We start from the raw sequence: 24,955 nt of genomic DNA, 5'->3' as shown, positions 1-24,955 counted from the left end.
GGCAAGCGGAGTTCCTCAGGGCAGAAAACGGGGCTATGTGCGGCCTCATCAGGGAGTTCCCCACTGAAACCCCTGATCTACTGATAGATAGCGGGGTGTGTCTCGGTGCTCCAAGCGCCTGGAAACACCTGGCTGATCTTCCATGCCTCGGGACTCTGCCCATTCGGGTAGATCGTGACCATTGTCTTTGTCTTCCAGAGGTGTAAACAAAATTTAGTCTGAAACTAAACTGCATTGAGGTGATGCCCTTAACATAGAGGCCACCCCACTTGGTTCACACCTGGCGGAAGAGGCAATTTACAATAAGGGAGAAGAACTGAGAGGTCCCAGGGGATCTGTGTAGGTCTGTGAAAAGGGTGTGATGGATTATTGGCCTCTTTCTGTTCAGTAATTCCTTTGAACGTCTTTAACTCTTTTAGGTGATTGAGTTTGATGATGGCGCTGGAGCAGTATTAAGGATACAGCCCTTACGGACACCGCGAGATGAGGCAATGTATGAGTGCCAAGCAACCAACACACTTGACGATGTAACGGCGACGGCTAAACTCATCGTACTGAGAGGTAAACCTTGTTTCTTCTCTCATCAGTTAGCAAATGTGAGCACCATCATCTGTCTGTAAAATATTAAATTGTTGACGAATGAGGCAAACACAAAATATCATTGGATCCCAACACATGAATTTAAATCTGAGTAAAAAAATATACTCTAATCAATGAATTTTTGCGAATGTTAACTCACTGTTTATTTGTAATAAGTGCTTATTGTATTTTTTTTTATTGCATTTGCAACATTCATAAATAAATGGATTGCACCAAATTAAAAGTCATATTTCAGAAATTTGGGGGGGAAACAATAATTTCAAGGTCAGATTGCTCTGTTTGTAGGTATTCAAAGGACTGGAGATATCCTGTTGACCCTGATCTGATGTGCTAGCGTGTCCATTCCCATCCCTGGCGCATATCAAAGTCGGCACCAGATTGAGCAGGGACAGGAGTCATTAACTGAGACATAAAGCCATGTAAAATGGGGTCAGGCAAACAGTTGGACACCACAGCGGGGTCCTCCTTCCCTTCACTCAAAGCAGTGAGTTGAATATGAGAATGTCGGCAGTTGGCATGTCATTAACAATGTCCTAGAGTACCTCACTGCAACTGTGACAAATGATGGGGAGGGGGGTGCAGTTTGGCATTGGTGGCGGGGTAGGTAATGGGTGGAGAGCACAGCTATTAGACAGCTCAAAGTTGGTGAGAGCTGCCTAACGATTTGTGAGCAGGTTAGCAGCGAGCAGCTGGTCAACAGCAAGTGTTGCAGCAGGAACAGAAGTAGGCCATTCAGCCTCTCAACTAACTGAACTGTACCTCAACTCCATTTACCTATTTTTTGTTCTGAATCCCTTCCCACCTGGACCTAACAGATTCTTTTTGATCTACAGTCTTGCAAAGTTCAATTGATTACAATAACAGTTTGAACTATTCACCTTAGTGATGGTATCTTCTTAGCATCAACCTCCTGCAAAGACATTTCAAAATCAAAGCTGGTTTTAAATGTGAGTTGACTAGGGTAATTTATCCATGCCCCATCCCTCAAAGATTTTGCAAGTAGTACATAGCTGTGACAGCACAGTTGTTATAACTTGCACGTGTCTTACGGATTAGCGATGATGAGCTACCCATGTACCCTGCAGAGTACGAGATCCCTGGATAACGGGACGAGGGGACCTCCAACAATGTTGGGCTATGTTTAAATAGAGTCGTCCAGTCAGGCACCGACTAGAGAAGACTCCATGGGGAGCTACTGGAGCTCTACATAATAGTAGTTATAAAATAAAGTAAGTTTTTGTGTAGAATGAACTCGGTGTGGACCTTTTGTGTCCTTATAAAAACCGAATAGTAGGGGGAACTTGATATGTATTTGGAGTGGGGTTGAGGAGATTTATTGTACAAATTTGCACTGCACTTTTTGAAAAGGGTATAATTTGATGGTCCACATTTTGCTAATGTGAATAGAAGCATTCAGACCTTTAATATCATGTGATAAGCTTCATTTTAAAAGCACAATATTTTACCTACTATGGCACAGAAAGTACTTTCCTCCTCCTGGCATCTTGGGATAATCTCCCACACCCAACCCCATGAGATACCACAGGGTGCACACAAATACCAATTGAAATGTCCGATACACCCCGATTGCTTGACACCCCTGCTCTGACTGGCCTTTGCTCCTGTGAGCTGAGAGTAGTGGGCAAGCTCAGAGCCGTCAATAATCTGCACTTGTATCCTGACACCAGTAGATAGGGGTCAGTGAGCATCTGATTTAATCGATGTGCTGCTGCTTTGTTTAGTTGAGCAGGCCTCACACAGCCTGGAGGATTTTGTTTCTGTTGAACATTGCCAGCCTGCAGCTAAAGAGGGTTTTTAAAATATATATATACATATATATATATTTGTACGTAAAATTGTGTCATTATGGATATTGAATGACTTGAGTTTATGTTATCAAACATAAATGCAACAGGGATACAGCAGCTAGGTGTGGACAATTAATTCAGGGGACAGGTCCTGAGATATGAGTTCAAATCCCACCATGGCAGCTGTGGAATTTGCATTCAGTTAATTAAATAATTTTGGAACAAAAACCTTGTATCATAATGTGGTGACGATGAAAGTGTCATTAGAAATCCATCTGGTTGTGCCCCTAAGGGAAGCAAATCTGTTGCCCTCGTCCATTCTGACATTACATGATAATGGCCTGTTTCCTGGCAGCGAGGGGTGCATTCAACGGAAAACCCGTCGACAAGGGCTGGCCCAGAAGATTGCGGCGCTAGCCAGTGGGGCAAAACACGTGCCGGCCGGGTTGCGGGGAAAATCGCGCCCATCGAGTGAAATGTTTGAGGCAAGGTCCAATATATTCACCCTGGTTCAGTTAAACAGGGGAGAAAGAAGGCAGAGGTAATTGGCTTCCACTGTCCACCTGGACAGAGACTGCAAATGGTGCTGATAATGGCCAGGACACTAGTTAACATGGGGAGGGTGGTGAGGAAGAGAGGGACAGGGAGACAAATGTGATGATCATTTTTTCTTTCAAAATGAAGACTCATTCGACAGGTCATTCTCTATGACCTCTGCTTTCCATGAACTTTGAAGATCCTTTTCTTTCTTCCCGGCCCCCCACACACACACACACAATTTCTCTCATTACCAAAGTGTGCCTTTTAGCAAAGAAACCTCACTTTTCCCATGCTCCATGAGCCTTCCAAGTTGATTTCTGAAAGGAAAGAGTGTGGTTGGTGGTATCGATACAAAGAACAATACAGCACAGGACCAGGCCCTTCGACCGTCCAAACCTGTATCGATACTGAAACTGGCTTCAGCCTCCTGGTTTAAGGAGAGAAAAATATTAACCAGGATTCTCTCTGTTGATCCTGTTCCTGGGACTCCTACTGGACAAGCACACTCATGCGTTTGGACCTTAACTGAGAACAGGATCGGCTCTGGCAGTGATGCCTCCCACAGCTGAACAGCCTGCAGACTATCGCTGTGTGGACTGAAGGGCCTGATTGAGGTGCGGGGGGACAAAGCTGTGCCATGGAACCATCTGCCAGAAAGGATTCATGGCCCCTGCAATCCAAAGAAGGAGAACTGGCAAGGAAGACTAAATGATTTAGCACAGCAGCGACTATTTTTGATGCTAGTCAGTTGCACATAATCCACTCCTGTGAAAGTAGCTGAAGCGACTAATAAATCTCCTGTGTGCCCATGGATTGGATTGCAGCCTGACCAATCTACTCAATCCCACATACCGGAACACCTCCCAATGACAGACAAATTGATATGTACAGATTGTGATTTATCCAGTTAGCTTTCCTTTTGGAAGTACATTTGGTGTTTTATGGGAGGATATAGCGGCTTTAGCATCTTTTTAGACAAAGCATTAATTGAAAATTTGTTTCTCTGTACGAACTCACAGTTTCCGAAGGGCACCTTGAGCTACATTCTGGGGCTTGTCAGGTCTGAGGATGGCGTTATGACCCTGTGTGATCCTGTATGGTCAATGACGGCACCCAGTGATTCACACGAGCGCGTTTTCAAGGTTGTCTCTCGCAGCCTGTGCCAGGGTTATTCACGTCACAATTTGCCCATAGTCCGATAAACCACTTTCATGACATTTGGAGTGTGAAGGGAGCACAGTGATGTGGATAGGTAGTCTGTCGCCTCCCATTTCCTTTGTCCCAAAGTTCCTCCACCCCCTGGATCAGGCAACCTCCCTGAGAGCAGGTGTGCAGGGAATTACAGCTATTAATCATTTAAACACCGTCTCTCTCTCTCTCTCTCCCTGTGTTCTTAAGTGAAAAGCTGTTTCCTCGCCCCTTCCTCCTCTTGTGAAGATGTTGATTGCTGCTGGGATGCAGGCTTACAGCCTCTGGCCAACACCTGGTGCCTCACAAAAATTGGCTCCTCTTTCTATGCAAGCCTGGGCAGTTGAGTGTTGGCAGGCTGTTTTGCCATGGAGAGCATCGCAATGATTTTCTACACATCTGTACTTCCGGGAGGAGAAGGTTCTTGGCGGATCATTCCCCTTCAAACCTAGAGTCTTCAAATATGGAACAGTCCTGGGGGTGCGAGTGTGCTCAGATGTTGGGTGGATGTCATATGGAAATTTGTTACTCCCCTAAAAGGTTTACTATTGACTTGGAGGGAGAACAATAATCCTCAGAGTGTGGCAGGCAAAGGTTTGGATGTTGGGCGCGATTCAGCGACCTTGTCGCGCTCGACTTGGTGTGGGGACCAGGCTTTGAGCAAGATCCCGATCTGCATATTTTAATGATCCATTCGGATCATTTAAATATGCATGCGCTGAATTCTCCAAGGACCTGGCATTCACCAGCCGTGTCTGCGAGACCTCGCCAGGGTGCTATTTAGTACTGGTCCACACAAAGGTGGACCAGTCGTAACAACATCTGGGGGGTGGGGGGCCTCCCAGGCCATTGGAAACCCCGGGGTGGTTGGGCATTGGGTGGGGAGGCACCCTGGCACTACCAAGCATCAGGGACTGAGGGGGGCCATGTCCAGGAAAGAGGGTGGGGGGGGGGGGGGGGGTGAGTGGGAGTAGGAAGAGTGGAGGGTGAAGGTGGATTTGAAGGGGCCTCATAAAGGTTGGTGGGGTGGAGTGGGGGTCCTTAAAGTGGATGGGAGCAAAAAGGGAGGTGGGGGGGCCTAAAAATGGGGGACATTAGCCACCCCATAGCAGGATGTCCTCACTTGGGGGGGGCGGGATAATACCCATGCCTGCGGGGGTTGGCATTGCCCATGAGGGGGGGGACCTTCAATTGCACTCAGAGATGGGGGGCCCCCTTTCAAACAGCGGCCTGATCTCTGAGGAGCCAGTCTGGCCAGCGAGCACTACTCCCAGCTTTGGAAAACATTTCCACATGTGGGCTAGGCTGGGAGAAAGTCCCCGAGGTCCCCCAAAACAACTAAGTGTGGCTGAATTCCAGCCTGGATCTTACGCAAAAATCCGGCGGGAAAAATTTCTGCTCAACTTGCCCAACGTTTTTTGGTTGAATCGCGCCCGTTGTTCACGGGTGTAGGTCAGCAGCCAGGAGGTAGTGATATTCAGGTGCACCTCCGTCAGCACTGTGAGACGATTACAATCTATCTCATTCTAATGGTCCTATAGTAGAAAGAAGACTTATCTGCCACCTTATCACATCCTCAGGACATTCCAAAATACCTCACAATCAATAAACCAGTGGCGCAGTGGTTACCACTGGTGCTTCACAGCGCCAGGGACCCAGGTTCAATTCCGGCTTTGGGTGATTGTCTGTGTGGAGTTTGTCCTTTCTCCCCGCATCTGCATGGGTTTCCTCCGGCTGCTCCGGTTTCCTCACACAGTCTAAAGATGTGCAGGTTAGGTGGATTGGCCATGCTAAAATTGCCTGTTAATGTCCAAAGATGTGTGGGTGGGGTTATTGGGATAGGGCGGGCGAGTGGGCTTGGAGGGAGTGCTCTTTCGAGGGTCGGTGCGGACCCAATGGGGCAAATGGCCTCCTACACCGTTGGGATTCTATGATTCAGGGTACACCTGGGTGGAGTTGGGGAAACCGAACTGTGGGATCTTATTTACAGCCACCAGTTGAATCAGCACAGCCTCCTATGAGCACCTCATCAAAAGACAACCGATGGAGTTGAGCCTTTTTTTCAGCGAATCAACTGCTTCGATGGAAAAGATCAAGGAGAGTCCAGGACAAATTATGTCCAGCACAAATTGTGTTTCTGCAATCTTTAGCACTCGTTTAAAAAACTATTGCAATAGAAGCTGGCCACACCTGCTAAACTAGTCATGGATCAAATTAATCACCATGGCAACTTCCAACTGATGCGTCCATTTGTACTCCTTCGGAGGCTCTTAAAATTAAGCTATTTAATGGCTGCAAGACCACTAATTAACAAGTTTTAAAAGCTTTTAAATATATCATTTTAATTTGCTAAGAAACTGACTGCTGTACACCAATATAATTAGCAAATGGCTCTGTATAGTTTTTAAAAGTCATTTTTAGTTATTTATAAGCTGATTACTCACTAATTAGCAAAGTGCAGTTTGTGTGATGAAGCCATTTTCGGCCGTCTGAATAAAACTGCATCTGGTTATTGTTAAATATATCAAGGGATATTTGTTCATAATGTACTCTTCTTAAATGATGTTCTAAAATGCTGCCAGTTGCTCAGGTTCCTGGCAGATATTACTTTCGGGGAAAGTAATGAGTTTCAGAATCTCGAGCAAAGAAAAACTTCTTTAAACCAGCTCATTTTTTGTCCAAAATGAAAGCAAGATGCTGTGGATGCTGGAAATCTGAAATCACAACAGAAGGTGCTGGAAATACTCATCAGGTCTGGCAGCATATGTGGAGAAAACTCTGAAGAAGTCCTACAGTTTTATAACATGGAAAGAGGCCCTTCGGCCCATCATGTCAGCGTCAGCCATCAAGCACCGATCTACTCTAATCCCATTTTACAGCACTTGATCCATAGCCTTGTATGCTATGGCGTTTTCAAGAGGTCATCTAAATGCTTCTTAAGTGTTATGAGGGTTCCTGCCTCTCCCACCCTTTCAGGCAGTGAGTTCCTGATTCCCACACCCTCTGGGTGAAAAAGTCATGTGGACTTTAACGTTAACTCCGTTTCTCTCATAGAATAAATAAGATGGCCATTCGGCCAATCAAGTCTGAACCAACCCCCCTGAAAGAGAACCCTACCCAGGCCCAATCCTCCAGCCTATCCCTGTAACCCCACCTAACCTTTGGACACTTAAGGGGGCAATTTAGCATGGCCAACCCACCTAACCTGGACTTCTTGTGACTGTGGGAGGAAACCCACGCAAACACGGGGAGAAAGTGCAGACTCCACACAGACAGTGACCCCCCTCCCCTCCCCTCCCCTCCCCTCCCTCTCTCCACAGATGCTGCCAGACCTGCTGAGTCTTTGCAGCATTTTCTGTTTTTTATTTCATTTTCTGCCTAGATTCCCAATTGGGCAAAAAACAGGAACTCTTGGCCGTTGCCTCCAGTGAGACATCACATCCTCGGTGCTCGCACTCGTATGCCAGTTTTAAATTAAGTGCTCAATTCTTTAGGATTTTAACTTCAACTTTGAACTTTGAGGGAGAGCTCCACTGGCTGAAGCAGGCTGACATGACAATGCTGCTAACAGTGAATGCAGGAAAGCACCTCCTGAATGAGCAGCATTGACTGAAATTAAAATGAACTTCTCTCCATACTGTTTTTGGATTGTGGTTGATGGTGATGAAACTTTTTGGATTTCTGTACCAGCTCCATCCAGACTTTGAGGGATAATTGTTGGTGTCCCGATGTGGAGCAACAATATAAATGCGCAGCATGTCAATATATCATTGCACATGGACACCACAGAAGTTCTTTTCTACGTTACACTTTCACAATGGCTTTCTGTGCTTGAGGTTGGATTATTGGGAATTTTAATTTGGTTCCACTGCCTTTTTGAGAAATACAATGAGGGGCAAAAATCAGTGAACCCTGGGCCACAGAAACGGTCACTTAAATCTGTCAACTGTGGACAAAGCCTGGTTGGTAGCCTTGAACTATCCTCCTGAGATGTCTCCTTATGAGGAAACACCAGGCTATGTCCATCGCAAGGCACAAAGTTTAGCCAAGTGACATTCATGTTTTCTCTCCTCGTTGCTCTGATCTTCTTTCTTCTGTGTTTTCCCCACTCTGTTTACATGTTCATTAGGTTTAATAACGAATCATACAATGGTTAGTGTCCCTCATAACATCATCCATGTCTGCCCCATCTGAACCCACCCACATCTGCTGAAACCCTCCTCCATACTGTCATTATTAATTATCACAAATTATTCCATTGCTGTCCTGGCCATGCATCACCTAACCCTTCATAAATAATAATCTTTATTGTCACAAGTAGGCTTACATTAACACTGCAATGAAGTTACTGTGAAAAGCCCCTAGTTGCCACATTCCGGCGCCTCTCCAGGTACACAGGGAGAATTTAGAATGTCCAAATTACCTAACAGCACGTCTTTTGGGGACTTGTGGGAGGAAACCGGAGCACCCGGAGGAAACCCATGCAGACATCGGGAGAACGTTCAGACTCCACGCAACAGTGACCCAAGTCAGGAATCGAACCTGGTACCCTCGTGCTCTGGTACTGTGAAGCAACAGTGCTAACCACTGTGGTACCGTGAACTTGAGATCATCAAAACATTCTGCTGTCTGTATCTCTACTCACACCAAGTCCCATTGGCCCATCACTCTGTGCTCACTGGCCTACATTCGTTCCCAGCCCACTAATGCCTAAGTTTTAACATTCCCATTCTTGGCCTAAATCTTCCAGTCCTGCCCACTGCGGGAATCGTCACGGGCCGGATGGAGAATTCAACAGACAAGGAAAAGGTCTGGTGACCTCGGGTGGGAATTCCCAGTCCTGGGGTGGGTTGGAACAGAAATGCCTGCCCCCTTGTGTTCAAATCCCACCATGGCCTCACTCCTCTACAGTGATTCCAGCCCTACAACTCTCGAGCTCTGTGTCCCTCCAGTTCTGGCATCTTGAGCGCCCCCAACATCCTTCGTTCTAGGATTGGTAGTCGTGCCTTTAGGTATCTTGAGCTGTAAGTTCTGGAACTCCCTCTCTAAACTTCTAGCTGCTATCTCTCTTTCCTCTTTCAATGCCTTTAAAAAAAAACACCTCTTGGAGCAGGTTACCTTCATTGGCCTGGTGTCGTTTTTATCTTAATTCCACTCCTGTGAGTTGCCGTGGTGGGTTTGCAAACTTGTCCAACTCAAGAACATGTCAGCAGTGAGATTTATGACTAAAAAAGAAGAACAAGGTAGATCAGAAAGGCACATATACAGAGTTGTACTTGCTGTTCTTCATCAGTAACCCCTTGGTAACTTTATATCAGCCACATGTTTTTGTTATGGCATGTTTTGCATGGCCCTGGAAGCTGTAATTCACAGTGTCAGTGTTGTGGTTCACTGATCAAGGTCCTTAGACAGCTCTGAGTATGACGTCTCCTGTTGCTAGGGTTGCCAACCCTCCAGGATTAGCCTGGAATCTCCAGGAATTGAAGGCCAATCCCCAGGACACTGCTGTGTGCAACCCTGGAGAAAATTCATCGGGACATTGAAACATTTTGTTTTGTCATTTTCTTTGAGCTTTTATTTTTACCACATACATGAATGTTGAAAACAGGAGACAAAATGCTGTTTGACTGATGGTCAAGCATCATCCTATTGGATAATGATCTTTTTGCTTTCCTACTGGTGCAGGAAAGCCATCCGTCACATGGATGGATGTGTTCGCCGACAAATTGCTGGAATGTAGGTGCAAGTCATGTGATAAAACCTCCAGCAATACATTTAACCAGAGTTGGCAACCCTGCCTGTTGCTCAGTCTTATAAGACCATAAGAAATAGGAACAGGACTAGGCCATTCAGCCTGTTCATTAAAAACTTGACGATCTCAGCACAGAAAATGTTCAAGGACTCAGCCTCCACAGCTTCCTGGGGTAAAGAATTCCAAAGATCCACCCCTCTCTGAGAGAAGAAATTCTTCCGCAAAACCATCTGGAATGGGCAACCCCTTATTCTGCGACTATGCCCTCTAGTCGTCCACTCTCCCATGACTGGAAACATCCTCCCAACATTTTACCTGTCTAACCCCCTGAGAATTGTATATGTTGCAATCAGTTGTGCCAGGTACCAGTTTATTTAATCTTTTTTATACCGCTGCTGGCAAATTTGCGGCATTATATTTTTCTGTTTTGGGCATCTTGACCCCAGTGTCCAGGATATTGTGAAGTCATTTTATTTATTAGACATTAAATGCCCCTGTTTTCAAGCACAAATAGTTCAGTGATGGAGAGCCTGCAGTATTGATGCCGTCGACATCAATCCCTGGCTTCTTATTTTCAGGAGCTCACTGATGGCCCCGAACCTTCTTAAAAAAAAAATCAATTGAAAGCAGCACAGATGCGGAAACAGTGAATTTTCTAAATGAAGATTGTTACCAGGGACTGAGTTCAAGGCTGTAATTCAAACCCTGAGTTCAAACAACTGTTATAAACAAACTCGACTTGGGTTGAGAGACCTGGTTCCTCTGAACTGCTCAGTCCAATATCCAATGCCCTGTTTCTGATTCAACAGATGTAGATGTAATTTAAATATGCAAGTCGTGCTCCACTGATTTAGGCAGGGTGGTGGGGGCATAGTGGTCGTTTCAGTGAACCAGTAATCCAGAGATCCAGGCGAATGTTTTGGCGACAGGGCTTCAAGTTCCGCCGGAGCTGGTGGAATTTTAATACAATTAATGAAATCTGGGTTGAGGCAGGGAGTATCAAAATCAAACATACTAACTGAAGTGTTGGGTACTCTGCTACACAGACGAACCAACACGGTTGCGAATGGTACAACGTAGTTTTATTTCAAACATCTATTTACACTGGTAAACTGTTTACTGAGGTTCGATCATGACCCTTGATTCTGTGGAACTACTCCTAATTCTAGAGTGTAGTGGCACTCAGCACATGGTGGATGTCTGAGTGGCTTGTAATGAGCTCCGTGCCCTGAGCCGTCTCCTGCTCAAGTGCCCAGGAGGTGTCGTGTTCCCTTTTTTGTACTGTGTATGCTCTTGCCTGTGATTGGCTGTTGTGTTGTGTGTGGTGATTGGTCCGTTGATGTGTCCATCAGTATGTATGTATGTATGTATGTGCTATGATGTTTACCTGACATCCCCCTTTTTTTACAAGAACATGTGCCTACTTGGTCATAAATAGAGATGTGTACTGAATGTAGCTAAATGTGTGTGTGTGCAATATTTACAGCATGTACATGGGGCTAAACTATATACAAGGGGCGATATCAGGTGCGACATAACAATGAGGTTGTACCATAAACAAAGAACGGGGAAATGTTGAACGACAAAACAAATTCCTGTAACGATAAGAATAGAAACATATTAACACAGTGGTAGTATGAGTTCAATGTACAAGCAGTCTCATAAGTCCAATCTAGAAGGTGGGCGACGAATTTGGGTTGACCGCCTCAAGGGTAGGTCTGGAAACACCGGCTGACGAATGAGCCTGGCCACGGGCGACGACGGAAGGGGCATGGTGTGAGGCAGCTCCACGAAGTCGATATCAGGAACATCAGGCGGGCGCGGTGTCGGTGTAAGGTCCCATAGCGAGCGTGGAAGGAGGCGAAGAGCCCGGCGATTGCGCCTACGAATGGATCCATCAGGCATGCAAACCAGGAACGAGCGGGGAGCCACGCGTCGGAGAACTTCGGCAGGTGCTGACCAGCTACCTTCTGGTAGATGGATGCGGACTTCGTCCCCAGGGGCCAGGGCGGGAATATCAGTTGCCCGTGTGTCATATGCCCTCTTCTGGCGACCGCGCTGCTGTTGCATTCTGTGTAGTACCGGAGCATGGTTGGTTGTGGATGCCAGAATGGAAGGCTCAGTGGTCCTGAGGGCGCGACCCATCAACAGCTGGGCTGGTGAGGCCAGTGGCTAGTGGGGCCGAGCGATAGGCCAGCAGGGCTAGGCAGAAATCCGATCTGGCAGCAGCGGCCTTGCAGAGGAGCTGCTTGACAATGTGAATGCCCTTCTCCGCCTTTCCATTGGACTGGGGATACAGAGGGCTGGACGTCACGTGTGTGAAACCATACGAGGCAGCAAAAGATGACCATTCCTGGCTGGCGAAACAGGGCCCATTGTTCGACATGACAGCCATCGGAATGCCGTGGCGAGCGAAGGTGTCTTTGCAAGCCCTGATGACAGCGGACAACGTCAAATCGTGCAGGCGTATGACCTCTGGATAGATGGAAAAGTTGTCAATGATGATGACATAGTCCCTGCCGAGCGCGTGAAAGAGGTCCACACCCACCTTCGCCCAGGGGGACGTCACCAGCTCATGGGGCAGAAGCGTCTCAGGAGGTTGCGCCGATTGAAACCTTTGGCAGGTGGGGCAGTAGAGCACCATATTGGCAATGTCATTACTGATGCCCGGCCAGTATACCGCCTCTCGGGCCCTCCGTCTGCACTTCTCGACCCCCAGGTGGCCTTCGTGTAGTTGGTCGAGGACCAGCTTGTGCATGCTGTGCGGAATCACAATCCGGTCCAGCTTTAGAAGGACACCATCAATGACGGCCAAGTCGTCTCGGACATTGTAGAACTGCGGGCACTGCCCTTTGAGCCACCCTCCCGTCATGTGGCGCATCACACGTTGTAGAAGGGGGTCAGCCGCAGTCTGTCAGCGAATACGGGCCAGACTGGAGTCGTCAGCTGGCAGATTTGCCGATGTGAAAGCCACCTGCGCCTCGACCTGACAAACGAACCCCTCCGTATCTGGCTGTGTGCTCACTGCTCTAGATAGGGCATCCGCAATGATAAGGTCCTTACCCGGGGTGTAGACCAGTTGGAAGACATATCTCCTAAGTTTAAGTAGGATTCGCTGGAGGCAAGGGGTCATCTCGTTCAGGTCCTTATTTATGATGCTGACCAGGGGGCGGTGGTCAGTCTCAACGTAAACCAGGGGAGACCATACACATGGTCATGAAACTTGTCCAACCCGGATAGCAAGCCCAGGCACTCCTTTTCGATTTGTGCGTAGCGCTGTTCTGTGGGGGTCATGGCCCGCGAGGCATAGGCGACTGGGGCCCATGACGCAGTGCCATCCCGCTGTAGGAGTGCCGCCCCAATGCCAGACTGGCTGGCATCAGTTGAGATTTTAGTGGCACGAGATGTGTCGAAAAACACCAATACCGGTGCTGTGGTGAGCTTAAGTTTGAGCTCCTCCCATTCCTGCTGGTGTGTGTGTAGCCACTGGAACTCCGTGGACTTCTTGACGAGTTGGCTCAGCGCTGTCGTGTGGGAGGCAAGGTTGGGAATGAACTTCCCCAGGAAGTTGACCATGCCTAGGAAGTGTAGCGCTGCTTTCTTGTCTGCCGGCTGCGCATGGCTGTGATGGCGCTCACCTTGTCTGCATCCAGACGGACCCCTGACCGGGAAATGTGGTCCCCCAGGAACTTCAGCTCGGTTTGGCCGAAAGAACACTTGGCTCGGTTGAGGCGCAGGCCGTTTTCGCGTATGCACGCAAAGACGCGCTGGAGACGATAGATGTGCTCCTGTGGCGTGGTGGACCAAATGATGACGTCGTCCACGTAGACGCGCACCCCTTCGATGCCTTCCATCATCTGCTCCATGATCCTATGAAAGACCTCGGATGCCGAGATGATGACAAATGGCATCCGGTTGTAGCAGAACCTGCCGAAAGGGGTGTTGAAGGTGCACAGCTTTCGGCTGGACGGATCTGCCAAAAACCCTTCGCGGCATCCAGTTTCGTGAAGATTTTAGCCCGGGCCATTTCGCTTATGATCTCTTCCCGTTTGTGTATGGGGTAATGTTCCCTCATTATGTTGTAGTTGAGGTCCTTTGGATCAATGCAGAATTCAGAGCTCGCCGGAGGGCTTCTTAGCACACACCATGGAGCTGACCCATGGCGTGGGCTCCGTGACCCGGGATAGCACACCTTGGTCCTGGAGATCCTGCAGCTGTTGCTTGAGGCGGTCTTTGAGTGGCGCTGGGACCCTGCGAGGTGCGTGAATGACCGGGGTGGCGTCCGGTTTGAGCCGAATTCTGTAGGTGTAGGGCAGTGTTCCCCTGCCCTCGAATGCCTCCTGGTTGTGGGCGAGGAGCGATTGGAGCTGTGCGCTGAACTCTGCATCCGGGAAGTCAGATGTGCCGTCTGGAGAGAGAGAGAGTGGACTTGTTGCACGAGGTGGAGGGCCTTGCATGCCTGTGCGCCTAGCAGGGAGTCCTTCAATGATCCGACTATCTCGAATGAGAGTGTGGCCGTGTGTGTGTTATGTGTCACCTGGAGCTGGTAGGATCCCATAGCCGGGTTAACGTTCCCATTGTAGTCGACCATCCTGCAACGGTACGGCCGAATTGGTGGTCTGACCTTCATGGGGTAGAAGGCTGACCATGCTATGAGGTTGGCGGAGGCGCCAGTGTCCAGACGGAATGTTATCGGTGATCGGTTGACCGTTAGGGTGGCACACCATTCATCACCCGGATTGATCGTGTTAACTTGCACCGGATGGTGGGTCCTGGCTGGAGACATTCGGTTCCCATCAATGACCGCAACATGGAAGGCGTCCCGGCCGTCTGTGTCACTGGTCTGGATATCGTCTGGGCAAGATTCGTAATAAGGAGGCTGAATGGTCCGGACGTCCCTGCGAGGTTGTCGGAGTTGGGGAACATTGACAGGTTGAGCTGCTCGACAGCAAGCAGTGTAGTGGCCCACCTTGCCACAGCGAAGGCATTGTCGGGTTCTTGCGGGACATTGCCGCGTTAAATGTGCGGCTCCACAGTTGCCGCACGTCGTGACGTCATGGTGTTTGTTGCGCCACTGCGCATGCGCAGTTCGGTCTTGCGTCGAGCGTGCCTGCGCATCACGTCCCTCAGTGTTGCCGTAGTTTTTGGCGCGCACAAGCGCGGGAGGCCTCGAAAAACGCACAAAATGGCCACCTTCGTCCGGGCCGCGGGCCGGGAGGAACTTGATCGCCTGGACCCGTTCGGCCTCGTGGGGCGCCTGCCTCGCGGAGGCTAATTGAGGCCTTTTATTTTTAAGAGCTGCTGGCGTAGGGTGCCTGAGGTGACCCCAAAAACGATCTGGTCCCGAATCATGGAATCGGAGGTGGTGTCGTAACCGCAGGACTGCGCGAGGATGCGGAGATGCGTAAGGAATGACTGAAATGGCTCATCCTTACCTTGCAGGCGCTGCTGGAAGAGATACCTCTCGAAGCTCTCATTGACCTCGACGTTGAAGTGTTGGTCGAGCTTGAGAAGGACCGTTTTGTATTTGGTCTTGTCCTCGCCTTCCGCGAACACCAGGGAGTTGTAGACATGGGTGGCGTGTTGACCTGCCGTGGTGAGGAGGATGGCGACCTTTCTGGTGTCTGAGGCGCTTTCCTTTTTGTTGGCTTCCAGAACGATCTGGAAGCGCTGTTTGAACAGCTTCCAATTAACGCCGAGGTTTCCAGCGACTTGCAGCGGCTGCGGTGTGTTGACGGTGTCCATGGCGCAGGATGGCAGATTCCGGAGGATTTGTAGGTAGGTACCAAAGTCACTCCTGGTACTATGAAGTGTTGGGTACTCTACTACACAGACGAACCAACACGGTTGCGAATGGTGTAACGCAGTTTTATTTCAAACATCTATTTACACTGGTAAACTGTTTACTGAAGTTCGATCGTGACCCTTGATTCTGTGGAACTACTCCTAATTCTAGCGTGTAGTGGCACTCAGCACATGGTGGACGTCTGAGTGGCTTGTAATGAGCTCCGTGCCCTGAGCCGTCTCCTGCTCGAGTGCCCAGGAAGTGTCGTGTTCCCTGTTTTGTACTGTGTATGCTCTTGCCTGTGATTGGCTGTCGTGTTGTGTGTGTCGATTGGTCCGTTGATCTGTCCATCAGTATGTATGTATGTATGTGCTATGATGTTTACCTGAATATCATGACACTAACTAGTAAGGCTAACTTCCCAGTCTGCTGAGCTAGCTGGTCAGCCATTTTTGGCTAAGGCCAAAGGTAGGGTCAAGGGTGGGATGCCTGCCCTTGGTCAGCCTGGATCTCGTGTGTCCCTCTTGTGGAGCCCACAAACTGGATTCAATTTGAATTTGTATTGTTTGTTGGAGCAAACAAGGAGACGGATTAAGGGCTTGCCCTTTCCACTCTGCGCATTGGCTTTGTACCTCTGAGAAAGGAATAAATCCTCTTTTAAAAATCTGTTCAGAAGTGGGTTGCTACAGTTGATCCCAGGTAACTTTGCCAGAGCAAAGGATGGAATGTGAGGATTAAAATAAAAGGCACGGAAAGAAATGATAAGAAGCTGAGCTCCCAACAGACAAAACAACAAAGTTGCTTAATAAATTGAAAGTGTCGAATGAAACTAGTGCACTCTGGGATACCATGCAGGTACCCGAGAAGTATCTATTCAAATATCTGCCTGGGGAAAATAAGCTGCTGGCGTTTTACATTACAGCTCATTTTAAACTTACAGTATTTACACAGCCAAACCTTATGGGGATTAAGAGCGTGCCTTTATGATCAAACACTCATCTGATTCAAATCTAAGCTGTTTCTCTTACTGGGATGGAGCTGTTTGCTGTCAATCAGATTTACCAGAGAATAACCAGATTGAAATAATCGTTATAATAATCCTGTTTTGAAGAACAGCAAACCTGCAAGGAGTCACGCCCTCAGGACCCCGGTTTCCAGTGGGGGCGATCACTAGCTTTGCATGGAGCAACTGCCCAGCTCTTAGTTGATACAGCTTTAAGGACTAATTTTGTGATCGTGGGTGTCCAGTGAGCCCAGGAACCTGGGCCAGAGAATCAGGGCCGTAGTGTTGTAACCATATTCCCGACCCTGACTCCTTTTGAGTGTAATTTCCCTGCTTGGAATATGACATTAGAATCTCACAGAATCCCTACAGTGCAGAAGGAGGCTAGTCGGCCCATTGTGTCTGCACCGGCTCTTCGAATGAGCACCCTTGCCCGCTCACGCCCGATCCCCATAACCTAACCTGCACATCCCTCAACTCTTGGGGACAATTTAGCATGGCCATCCCACCTAACCTGCACACCTTTGAACTGAGAGGAAACTGGGGCACCTGGAGGAAGCTCACGCAGACATGAGAAGAACGTACAAACTCCACACAGACATTGACCCAATGCCGGAATTGAACCCGAGCTCAACCCTGGTGCTGTGAGGCAGAAGTGCTAACCACTGTGCCATCGTGCCGCCCTCCACCTTGTGGCATTAGCTCTTATATCTTCCAAGTCTGGAGAGCAGCATGTAAGCAGAGACCCTCAGCCTCTATGGCCAGGCTTCCCCAGTTGGATGTGATATAAGTGATTGTGGGCATCAAAAGCAGCACATGGAGATCAAAGTAATGCGAGTTTTCAGTCCCGCTTGTCCTGAGGGGGCTTAGATTTCTATTTGTGAGCTCTGTCAATGTCCAGGATATCTGCCAGTGGCGCTCTCTCCATATAAATCCGGCACAAACTGCCCCAGTAGTGTTTTCCCTTATCTTGGGCTGTCCCCAACTTCAATTCCCAAGCTTTCCTGAGTTAGCTAGTGTCAGCCTGGGAAGCTTTAGGAGACACATCTCAATCTGACGGACTCTGATGTCCTTTCTGACAAAGTGACCCATCCCAGGCTGAGCCCCAGCTACAGCCAGCCAATGCACCAAGGATTCCCTGGGTCCAAAAGGCTCAGGGTTTATCTTGCCAAGTGCGCTTACCCTCTGAACCATGACTGCCAAATTCAATGATTCCCAGAGAAGGGAGAAGCAAAATCAAGCGAGCTTGGCTGACCTCGCAGTACTGCTGCCAGATCAGCCAGTTGTTGCGTGAGAAGCAAGTTGACTTTCATTCCCAGACCATCTGGCAAGGTTCAGGAGCCGACAGGAGCTTGACAAGTCACTGACGAACATCCAAACACATTGGTGCTCAATAAACTTTCATGTGAAATGCCACAATATGTTCTTTGGAAGTAAATTTTGCTTTACGCAGTTATATTTATAAGTGCGACTGAATGGAGCAGTTTAACGCCTTGTAGATCTGAGGGGCAAAGTTCACAAGTCCAACATTGTCACCAGAAGTGTGGCATGATGGATATCCCAGTGTACTGCTGACTTCCGCTGCCAACCTCGCCAGGCTCTTTCAGGTCATTGAATATTTACAACCTGTATCCAAGAGTTCTGTGGAAAAACCCTGGATTCCTGCCTTGTTGGAAAGGTGGAGCGAGGAGTTAGTGCGATGTTGTCACGCGTCCCCTGGAGACTAGCCAGCCTGGCTGGTTGGATAAGACACCAACATGTCCAGGAGAGGGACCAATTTCATTGGGCCTACCTCCAGCTGTGGTCTTCCAGTCCATGACCCGTGACTGGAAATTCCTGTGGGGCCCAACTGTGCCTTTCCATTAATCTGGGTGCTCAGGCGATGCAAATAATCTGATGAGTGGTGTCACTTTACCAGCAATGCCTCTTTGCATCAGCCAGAACTCCTGTCCTCCAGCAGTCGGGATTTTCCGGTACTTCAGCAGCGCGTTCCTCGGTGGCCTGCCGTTCGCTGGCCGCGGGATTCTCTCCTCTGCTGCTTGTCAATGGGATTTCCCAATGAAGCGACCCAACCCGCCGGGAAACCCGCAGGCGGGGGTGCGATGCCGGCGATAAAAGAGAAACCCAATAGCTGGAGAATTCTGGCACGTGTTGGTCTTTAGGCCAAAAACCTGCCAGATTTCCCATCCTCTTTACCCCAGATTTGGACTTCAGGCTCAAAGAAATTCATCCTAAACACCTTAAACTCAGAAGGGAGACTCTCTCACCTCATCGTTCGAAGCTGGATTCAGGCATACGTCCTAAAAGTGAACACGTTGCACCATCTTTTCTCCAGCTCCACCATTAACAGGATGAGATGGCCTCATTCTGCACTGCAAGGATTCTATGTGATCAGAAGCTCATCTTCTGGTCAGCTATAACACCAAGGTTGTAAACAGACTGGATTAATCTCAGACTGTTACTCGAGAGAGGACTGGAGTCAGTCGCAAGGGTAGAGTGTTTGGAACCAGGACTGAAAACACTGGCTTCAGGCTTCCCAGTATTTAATTGGATACTTTAGCAATGGTGGAGTAGTTGGCATCATCCTCTAACTGAGAGGCCTGATTCCTGGTATTATTGTCGAACTGAGAGGCCGAATTCCTGGTATCAAACTCTTGAGAGGCCTGATTCCTGATATCATTCTCTAACTAAGAGGCCTGATCCCTGGTATCATTCTCTAACTGAGAGGTTTGATCCCTGGTATGATTCTCTAACTGAGAGGCCTGATTCCTGGTATCATTCTCTAACTGAGAGGCCTGATCCCTGGTTACATCCTCTAACTGCAAGGTCTGATCCTTGGTATCATCCTCTAACTGCAAGGTCTGATCCTTGGTATCATCCTCTAACTGCAAGGTCTGATCCTTGGTATCATTCTCTAACTGAGAGGCCTGATCCCTGGTATCATTCTCCAACTGAGAGGTTTGATCCCCGGTATCATCCTCTAACTGAGAGGCCTGATCCCTGGTATGATTCCCGAACTGAGAGGCCTGATTCCTGGTATCATTCTCGAACTGAGAAGCCTGGTCCCTGGTATCATTCTCTAACTGAGAGGCCTGATCCCTGGTATCATTCTCTAACTGAGAGGCCTGATCCCTGGTATGATTCCCGAACTGAGAGGCCTGATCCCTGGTATGATTCTCGAACTGAGAAGCCTGGTCCCTGGTATCATCCTCTATCTAAGAGGCCTGATCACTGGTATCATTCTCTAACTGAGAGGCCTGATCCCTGGTATGATTCCCGAACTGAGAGGCCTGATTCCTGGTATCATTCTCTAACTGAGAAGCCTGGTCCCTGGTATCATTCTCTAACTGAGAGGCCTGATCCCTGGTATCATTCTCTAACTGAGAGGCCTGATCCCTGGTATGATTCTCGAACTGAGAGGCCTGATTCCTGGTATCATTCTCTAACTGAGAGGTCTGATCCTTGGTATCATTCTCTAACTGAGAAGCCTGATCCCTGGTATCATTCTCCAACTGAGAGGTTTGATCCCCGGTATCATCCTCTAACTGAGAGGCCTGATCCCTGGTATGATTCCCGAACTGAGAGGCCTGATTCCTGGTATCATTCTCTAACTGAGAAGCCTGGTCCCTGGTATCATTCTCTAACTGAGAGGCCTGATCCCTGGTATCATTCTCTAACTGAGAGGCCTGATCCCTGGTATGATTCTCGAACTGAGAGGCCTGATTCCTGGTATCATTCTCTAACTGAGAGGCCTGATCACTGGTATCATTCTCTAACTGAGAGGCCTGATCCCTGGTATGATTCCCGAACTGAGAGGCCTGATTCCTGGTATCATTCTCTAACTGAGAAGCCTGATCACTGGTATCATCCTCTAACTGAGAGGCCTGATCTCTGGTATCATTCTCTAACTGAGAAGCCTGATCACTGGTATCATCCTCTAACAGAGAGGCCTGATTCCGGGTATTATTCTCTAACTGAGAGGCCTGATCCCTGGTATGATTCCCGAACTGAGAGGCCTGATTCCTGGTATCATTCTCTAACTGAGAAGCCTGATCACTGGTATCATTCTCTAACTGAGAGGCCTGATCCCTGGTTACATCCTCTAACTGAGAGGCCTGATCACTGGTGTGGTGATGTGCATCAATGTAAATACATGTAGGCTAGCTAGACACTAGAGGGAGCACCAGAAACATCACACACACATGCTCAACCAATAGATCAATTAGATAGGACAGGACCAATAGACATTCACGAGGAGGTGACACGACCACAGGGGAGCATTACACCAATCCATATATAAAGGGCACCACACACATGATCTGCCTCTTTCCAGTGGAGACAGTCAGTGAGTACAGACACAGGATTGATTCAATATTACACCCACCACGTGGAATGCAGCAGCTGGTTAGTCAGTCTGGGTAGCTATAGTAGGATTAGCAGTAGTGTCGAACCCGAGTAATAGAAGTGTAAGTAGTTTAATAAACGTGTTGAAGTTATCTCCACGTCTGAACCTTCCTTTGTCAAGTGCACCACAAGGAAGCCGCTTATGTTACTCCTACAACATAACAAATCACCTGGTATTATTCTCTAACTGAGAGGCCTGGTCCCTGGTATCATCCTCTAACTGAGAGGCCTGATCCCTGGTATCATCCTCTAACTGAGAAGCCTGGTCCCTGGTATCATTCTCTAACTGAGAGGCCTGATCCCTGGTATCATTCTCTAACTGCAAGGTCTGATCTCTGGTATCATCCTCTAACTGAGAGGCCTGATCCCTGGTATCATTCTCTAACAGAGAGGCCTGATTCCTGGTATCATTCTCTAACTGAGAGGCCGAATTCCTGGTATCATCCTCTAACTGAGAGGCCTGATCCCTGGTATCATCCTCTAACAGAGAGGCCTGATTCCGGGTATCATTCTCTAACTGAGAAGCCTGGTCCCTGGTATCATTCTCTAACTGAGAGGCCTGATCCCTGGTATGATTCCCGAACTGAGAGGCCTGATCCCTGGTATCATTCTCTAACAGAGAGGCCTGATTCCTGGTATCATTCTCTAACTTAGAGGCCGAATTCCTGGAATCATCCTCTAACTGAGAGGCCTGATCCCTGGTATCATCCTCTAACAGAGAGGCCTGATTCCGGGTATCATTCTCTAACTGAGAAGCCTGGTCCCTGGTATCATTCTCTAACTGAGAGGCCTGATCCCTGGTATGATTCCCGAACTGAGAGGCCTGATTCCTGGTATCATTCTCTAACTGAGAGGCCTGATCCCTGGTATCATCCTCTAACAGAGAGGCCTGATCCCTGGTATCATCCTCTAACTGAGAGGCCTGATTCCTGGTATCATTCTCTAACTGAGAGGCCTGATTCCTGGTATCATTCTCTAACTGAGAAGCCTGATCCCTGGTATCATTCTCTAACTGAGAGGCCTGATCCCTGGTATCATCCTCTCACTGAGAGGCCTGATCCCTGGTATCATTCTCTAACTGAGAGGCCTGATCCCTGGTATCATTCTCTAACTGAGAGGCCTGATCCCTGGTATGATTCTCGAACTGAGAGGCCTGATTCCTGGTATCATTCTCTAACTGAGAGGCCTGATCACTGGTATCATTCTCTAACTGAGAGGCCTGATCACTGGTATCATCCTCTAACTGAGAGGCCTTATTCCTGGTATCATTCTCTAACTGAGAGGCCTGATTCCTGGTATCATTCTCCAACTGAGAGGTCTGATCCCTGGTATGATTCCCGAACTGAGAGGCCTGATTCCTGGTATCATTCTCTAACTGAGAAGCCTGATCACTGGTATCATTCTCTAACTGAGAGGCCTGATCCCTGGTTACATCCTCTAACTGAGAGGCCTGATCACTGGTGTGGTGATGTGCATCAATGTAAATACATGTAGGCTAGCTAGACACTAGAGGGAGCACCAGAAACATCACACACACATGCTCAACCAATAGATCAATTAGATAGGACAGGACCAATAGACATTCACGAGGAGGTGACACGACCACAGGGGAGCATTACACCAATCCATATATAAAGGGCACCACACACATGATCTGCCTCTTTCCAGTGGAGACAGTCAGTGAGTACAGACACAGGATTGATTCAATATTACACCCACCACGTGGAATGCAGCAGCTGGTTAGTCAGTCTGGGTAGCTATAGTAGGATTAGCAGTAGTGTCGAACCCGAGTAATAGAAGTGTAAGTAGTTTAATAAACGTGTTGAAGTTATCTCCACGTCTGAACCTTCCTTTGTCAAGTGCACCACAAGGAAGCCGCTTATGTTACTCCTACAACATAACAAATCACCTGGTATCATTCTCTAACTGAGAGGCCTGATCCCTTGTATCATCCTCTAACTAAGAGGCCTGATTCCAGGTATCATTGTCTAACTGAGAGGCCTGATTCCTGGTATCAAACTCTTGAGAGGCCTGATTTCTGGTATTATCCTCTGACTGAGTGGCCTGATCCATGGTATCATCCTCTTGAGAGGCTTGATTCCTGGTATCATCCTTGTGGTAAACACCACTGGTCACACACTATATGTATTACGGTACTGCCACTGTACTACAGTTAATACAGTAAATCCCAGCCTGCTGGCTCCTCCCAGCAGGCACTGTATAAAAGTGTATGCTCTCCTGCGCTGCTTCCATTCTGGTTCTAGCTGCAGGAGGCTTAACATCTAGTGCAATAAATTGATGTACCATCAATGACCACGAGATGAAATGGTGAAACTATTGAGGCTTTATTGCACAAGATGTTACGCCTCCTGCAATCCCTTAACAGAGAGGCCTGGTCCCTGGTATCATCCGCCAACTGAGAGGCCTGATCCCTGGTATCATCCTCTAACTGAAAGGCTTGGGGCGGGATTCTCCCCTACCCGGCGGGGCGAGGTGTCCCGGCGCCGAGGAGTGGCGTGAACCACTCCGAAATCGGGCCACCCCAAAGGTGCGGAATCCTCCGCACCTTCAGGTGCTAGGCTGCCCCAGAGTGGTTTGCGACCCGCCGGCTGGCAGGAAAGGGGCTTGGCGCCACGCCAACCGGTGGCGAAGGGCCTCTGCCAGCTGGCGCGAGTTGGCGCATGCGCGGTAGCGACAGCGTTTGCTGGCGTCATCCCTGCGCATGCGCAGAGGGCTTTGTTTTCGCACCAGCAATGGCGGACTGCTACAGCCGCCGGTGTGGAAGAATAGAGTGCCCCCATGGCACAGGCCCGCCCACCGATCGGTGGGCCCCGAACACGGGCCAGGCCACCGTGGGGGCACCTCTCGGTGCCTGATCCCCACGTGCCCCCCCAAGAACCCCAGAGGCCGCCCGCACCGCCAGATCCTGCCGGTAAGGACCTACTCCTATTTATGCCGGCGGGATTGGCAAAAACGGGTGGGACTTCGGTCCACCGCGGGCCAGAGAATTCGGGCAGCCCCGGGGCTCATTGAGTTGCGCCGGACCCCGCCATTCTCAGAGGCAGGCGGCACGAATCACGCCGGGCCGATTTTCGGGGGGCCGGAGAATTTGGAGGACGGCGGGGGCGGGATTCACGCCGACCCCCGGCGATTCTCCGACCCCCCCCACCTTTAAAATTTTATTGAAGCATTTGTAATTTTCACAATTTAACATATTGACATCTCTAAACAAACCGTGCATGTCGACGCACAAAATGCCCCCTAAAATAACAACACACAGTAAACCACGTACCCCACTTCTCCCGCCCTATCTCCAATTACCCGTATACTAAATTTCCTGTCCTCATTTAACATTACCATGCCTCCTATGTTCCTCCTCCCCGCCCCCCCCCCCCCCCCTTTCCCTTTCCCCCCTTACTGCTGATGTTCAGTTTTTGTTAAAGAAATCGATGAACGGCTGCCAACTCCGGGCAAATCCCTGTATTGATCCTCTTAAAGCAAACTTGATTTTCTCCAGACTGAGAAACTCGACCATATCGCTGACCCACACTCCTGATTTTGGGGACTCTGTTTCCCTCCACCTCAGCAAGATCCGTCCTCGGGCCACCAGGGAGGAGAATGCCAGAATTTCAGCCTCCCTCCCCCCCTTTACCCCCAGATCTTCCGACACCCCAAATATTGCTAATTCTAGACTCTGAGTTACCCTACCTTCCAGAACTTCCGACATAACATCTGCAAATTCCTGCCATAATTCCCTCAGTTTCGGACATGCCAAAACATATGAACATGGTTGGCCGGGCTACCCCCACACCGCCCACATCTGTCCTCCACCTCCTCGAAGAACCTACTCATCCGAGCTACCGTTATGTGGGCCC

The 24,955-nt window shown here is 48.9% G+C and overlaps 2 protein-coding genes across 3 annotated transcripts in view; both read left to right on the top strand.

Moving 5' to 3' along the window:
- LOC140394813 (receptor-type tyrosine-protein phosphatase S) overlaps positions 1 to 663 on the top strand; it is an 80,117-nt gene extending 79,454 nt beyond the window's left edge. The window contains exon 3 of the mRNA XM_072481995.1: positions 420 to 663. Within this exon, the coding sequence (XP_072338096.1) occupies positions 420 to 620 (201 nt within the window). The 3' untranslated portion in view covers positions 621 to 663. The remainder of the gene's footprint in view (positions 1 to 419) is intronic.
- The window catches only part of kdm4b (lysine (K)-specific demethylase 4B), a 1,116,292-nt gene that overhangs the window by 386,469 nt on the left and 704,868 nt on the right, over positions 1 to 24,955 (top strand). The gene's annotated exons all lie outside the window — the stretch shown is intronic.

The sequence above is a fragment of the Scyliorhinus torazame genome, chromosome 18 (genome assembly GCF_047496885.1).
Source record: "Scyliorhinus torazame isolate Kashiwa2021f chromosome 18, sScyTor2.1, whole genome shotgun sequence".
In the NCBI taxonomy this organism is placed as follows: domain Eukaryota; kingdom Metazoa; phylum Chordata; class Chondrichthyes; order Carcharhiniformes; family Scyliorhinidae; genus Scyliorhinus; species Scyliorhinus torazame.
Note: the sequence above shows the minus strand (reverse complement) of the source record. Positions and strands in the feature narration are given on the sequence as shown.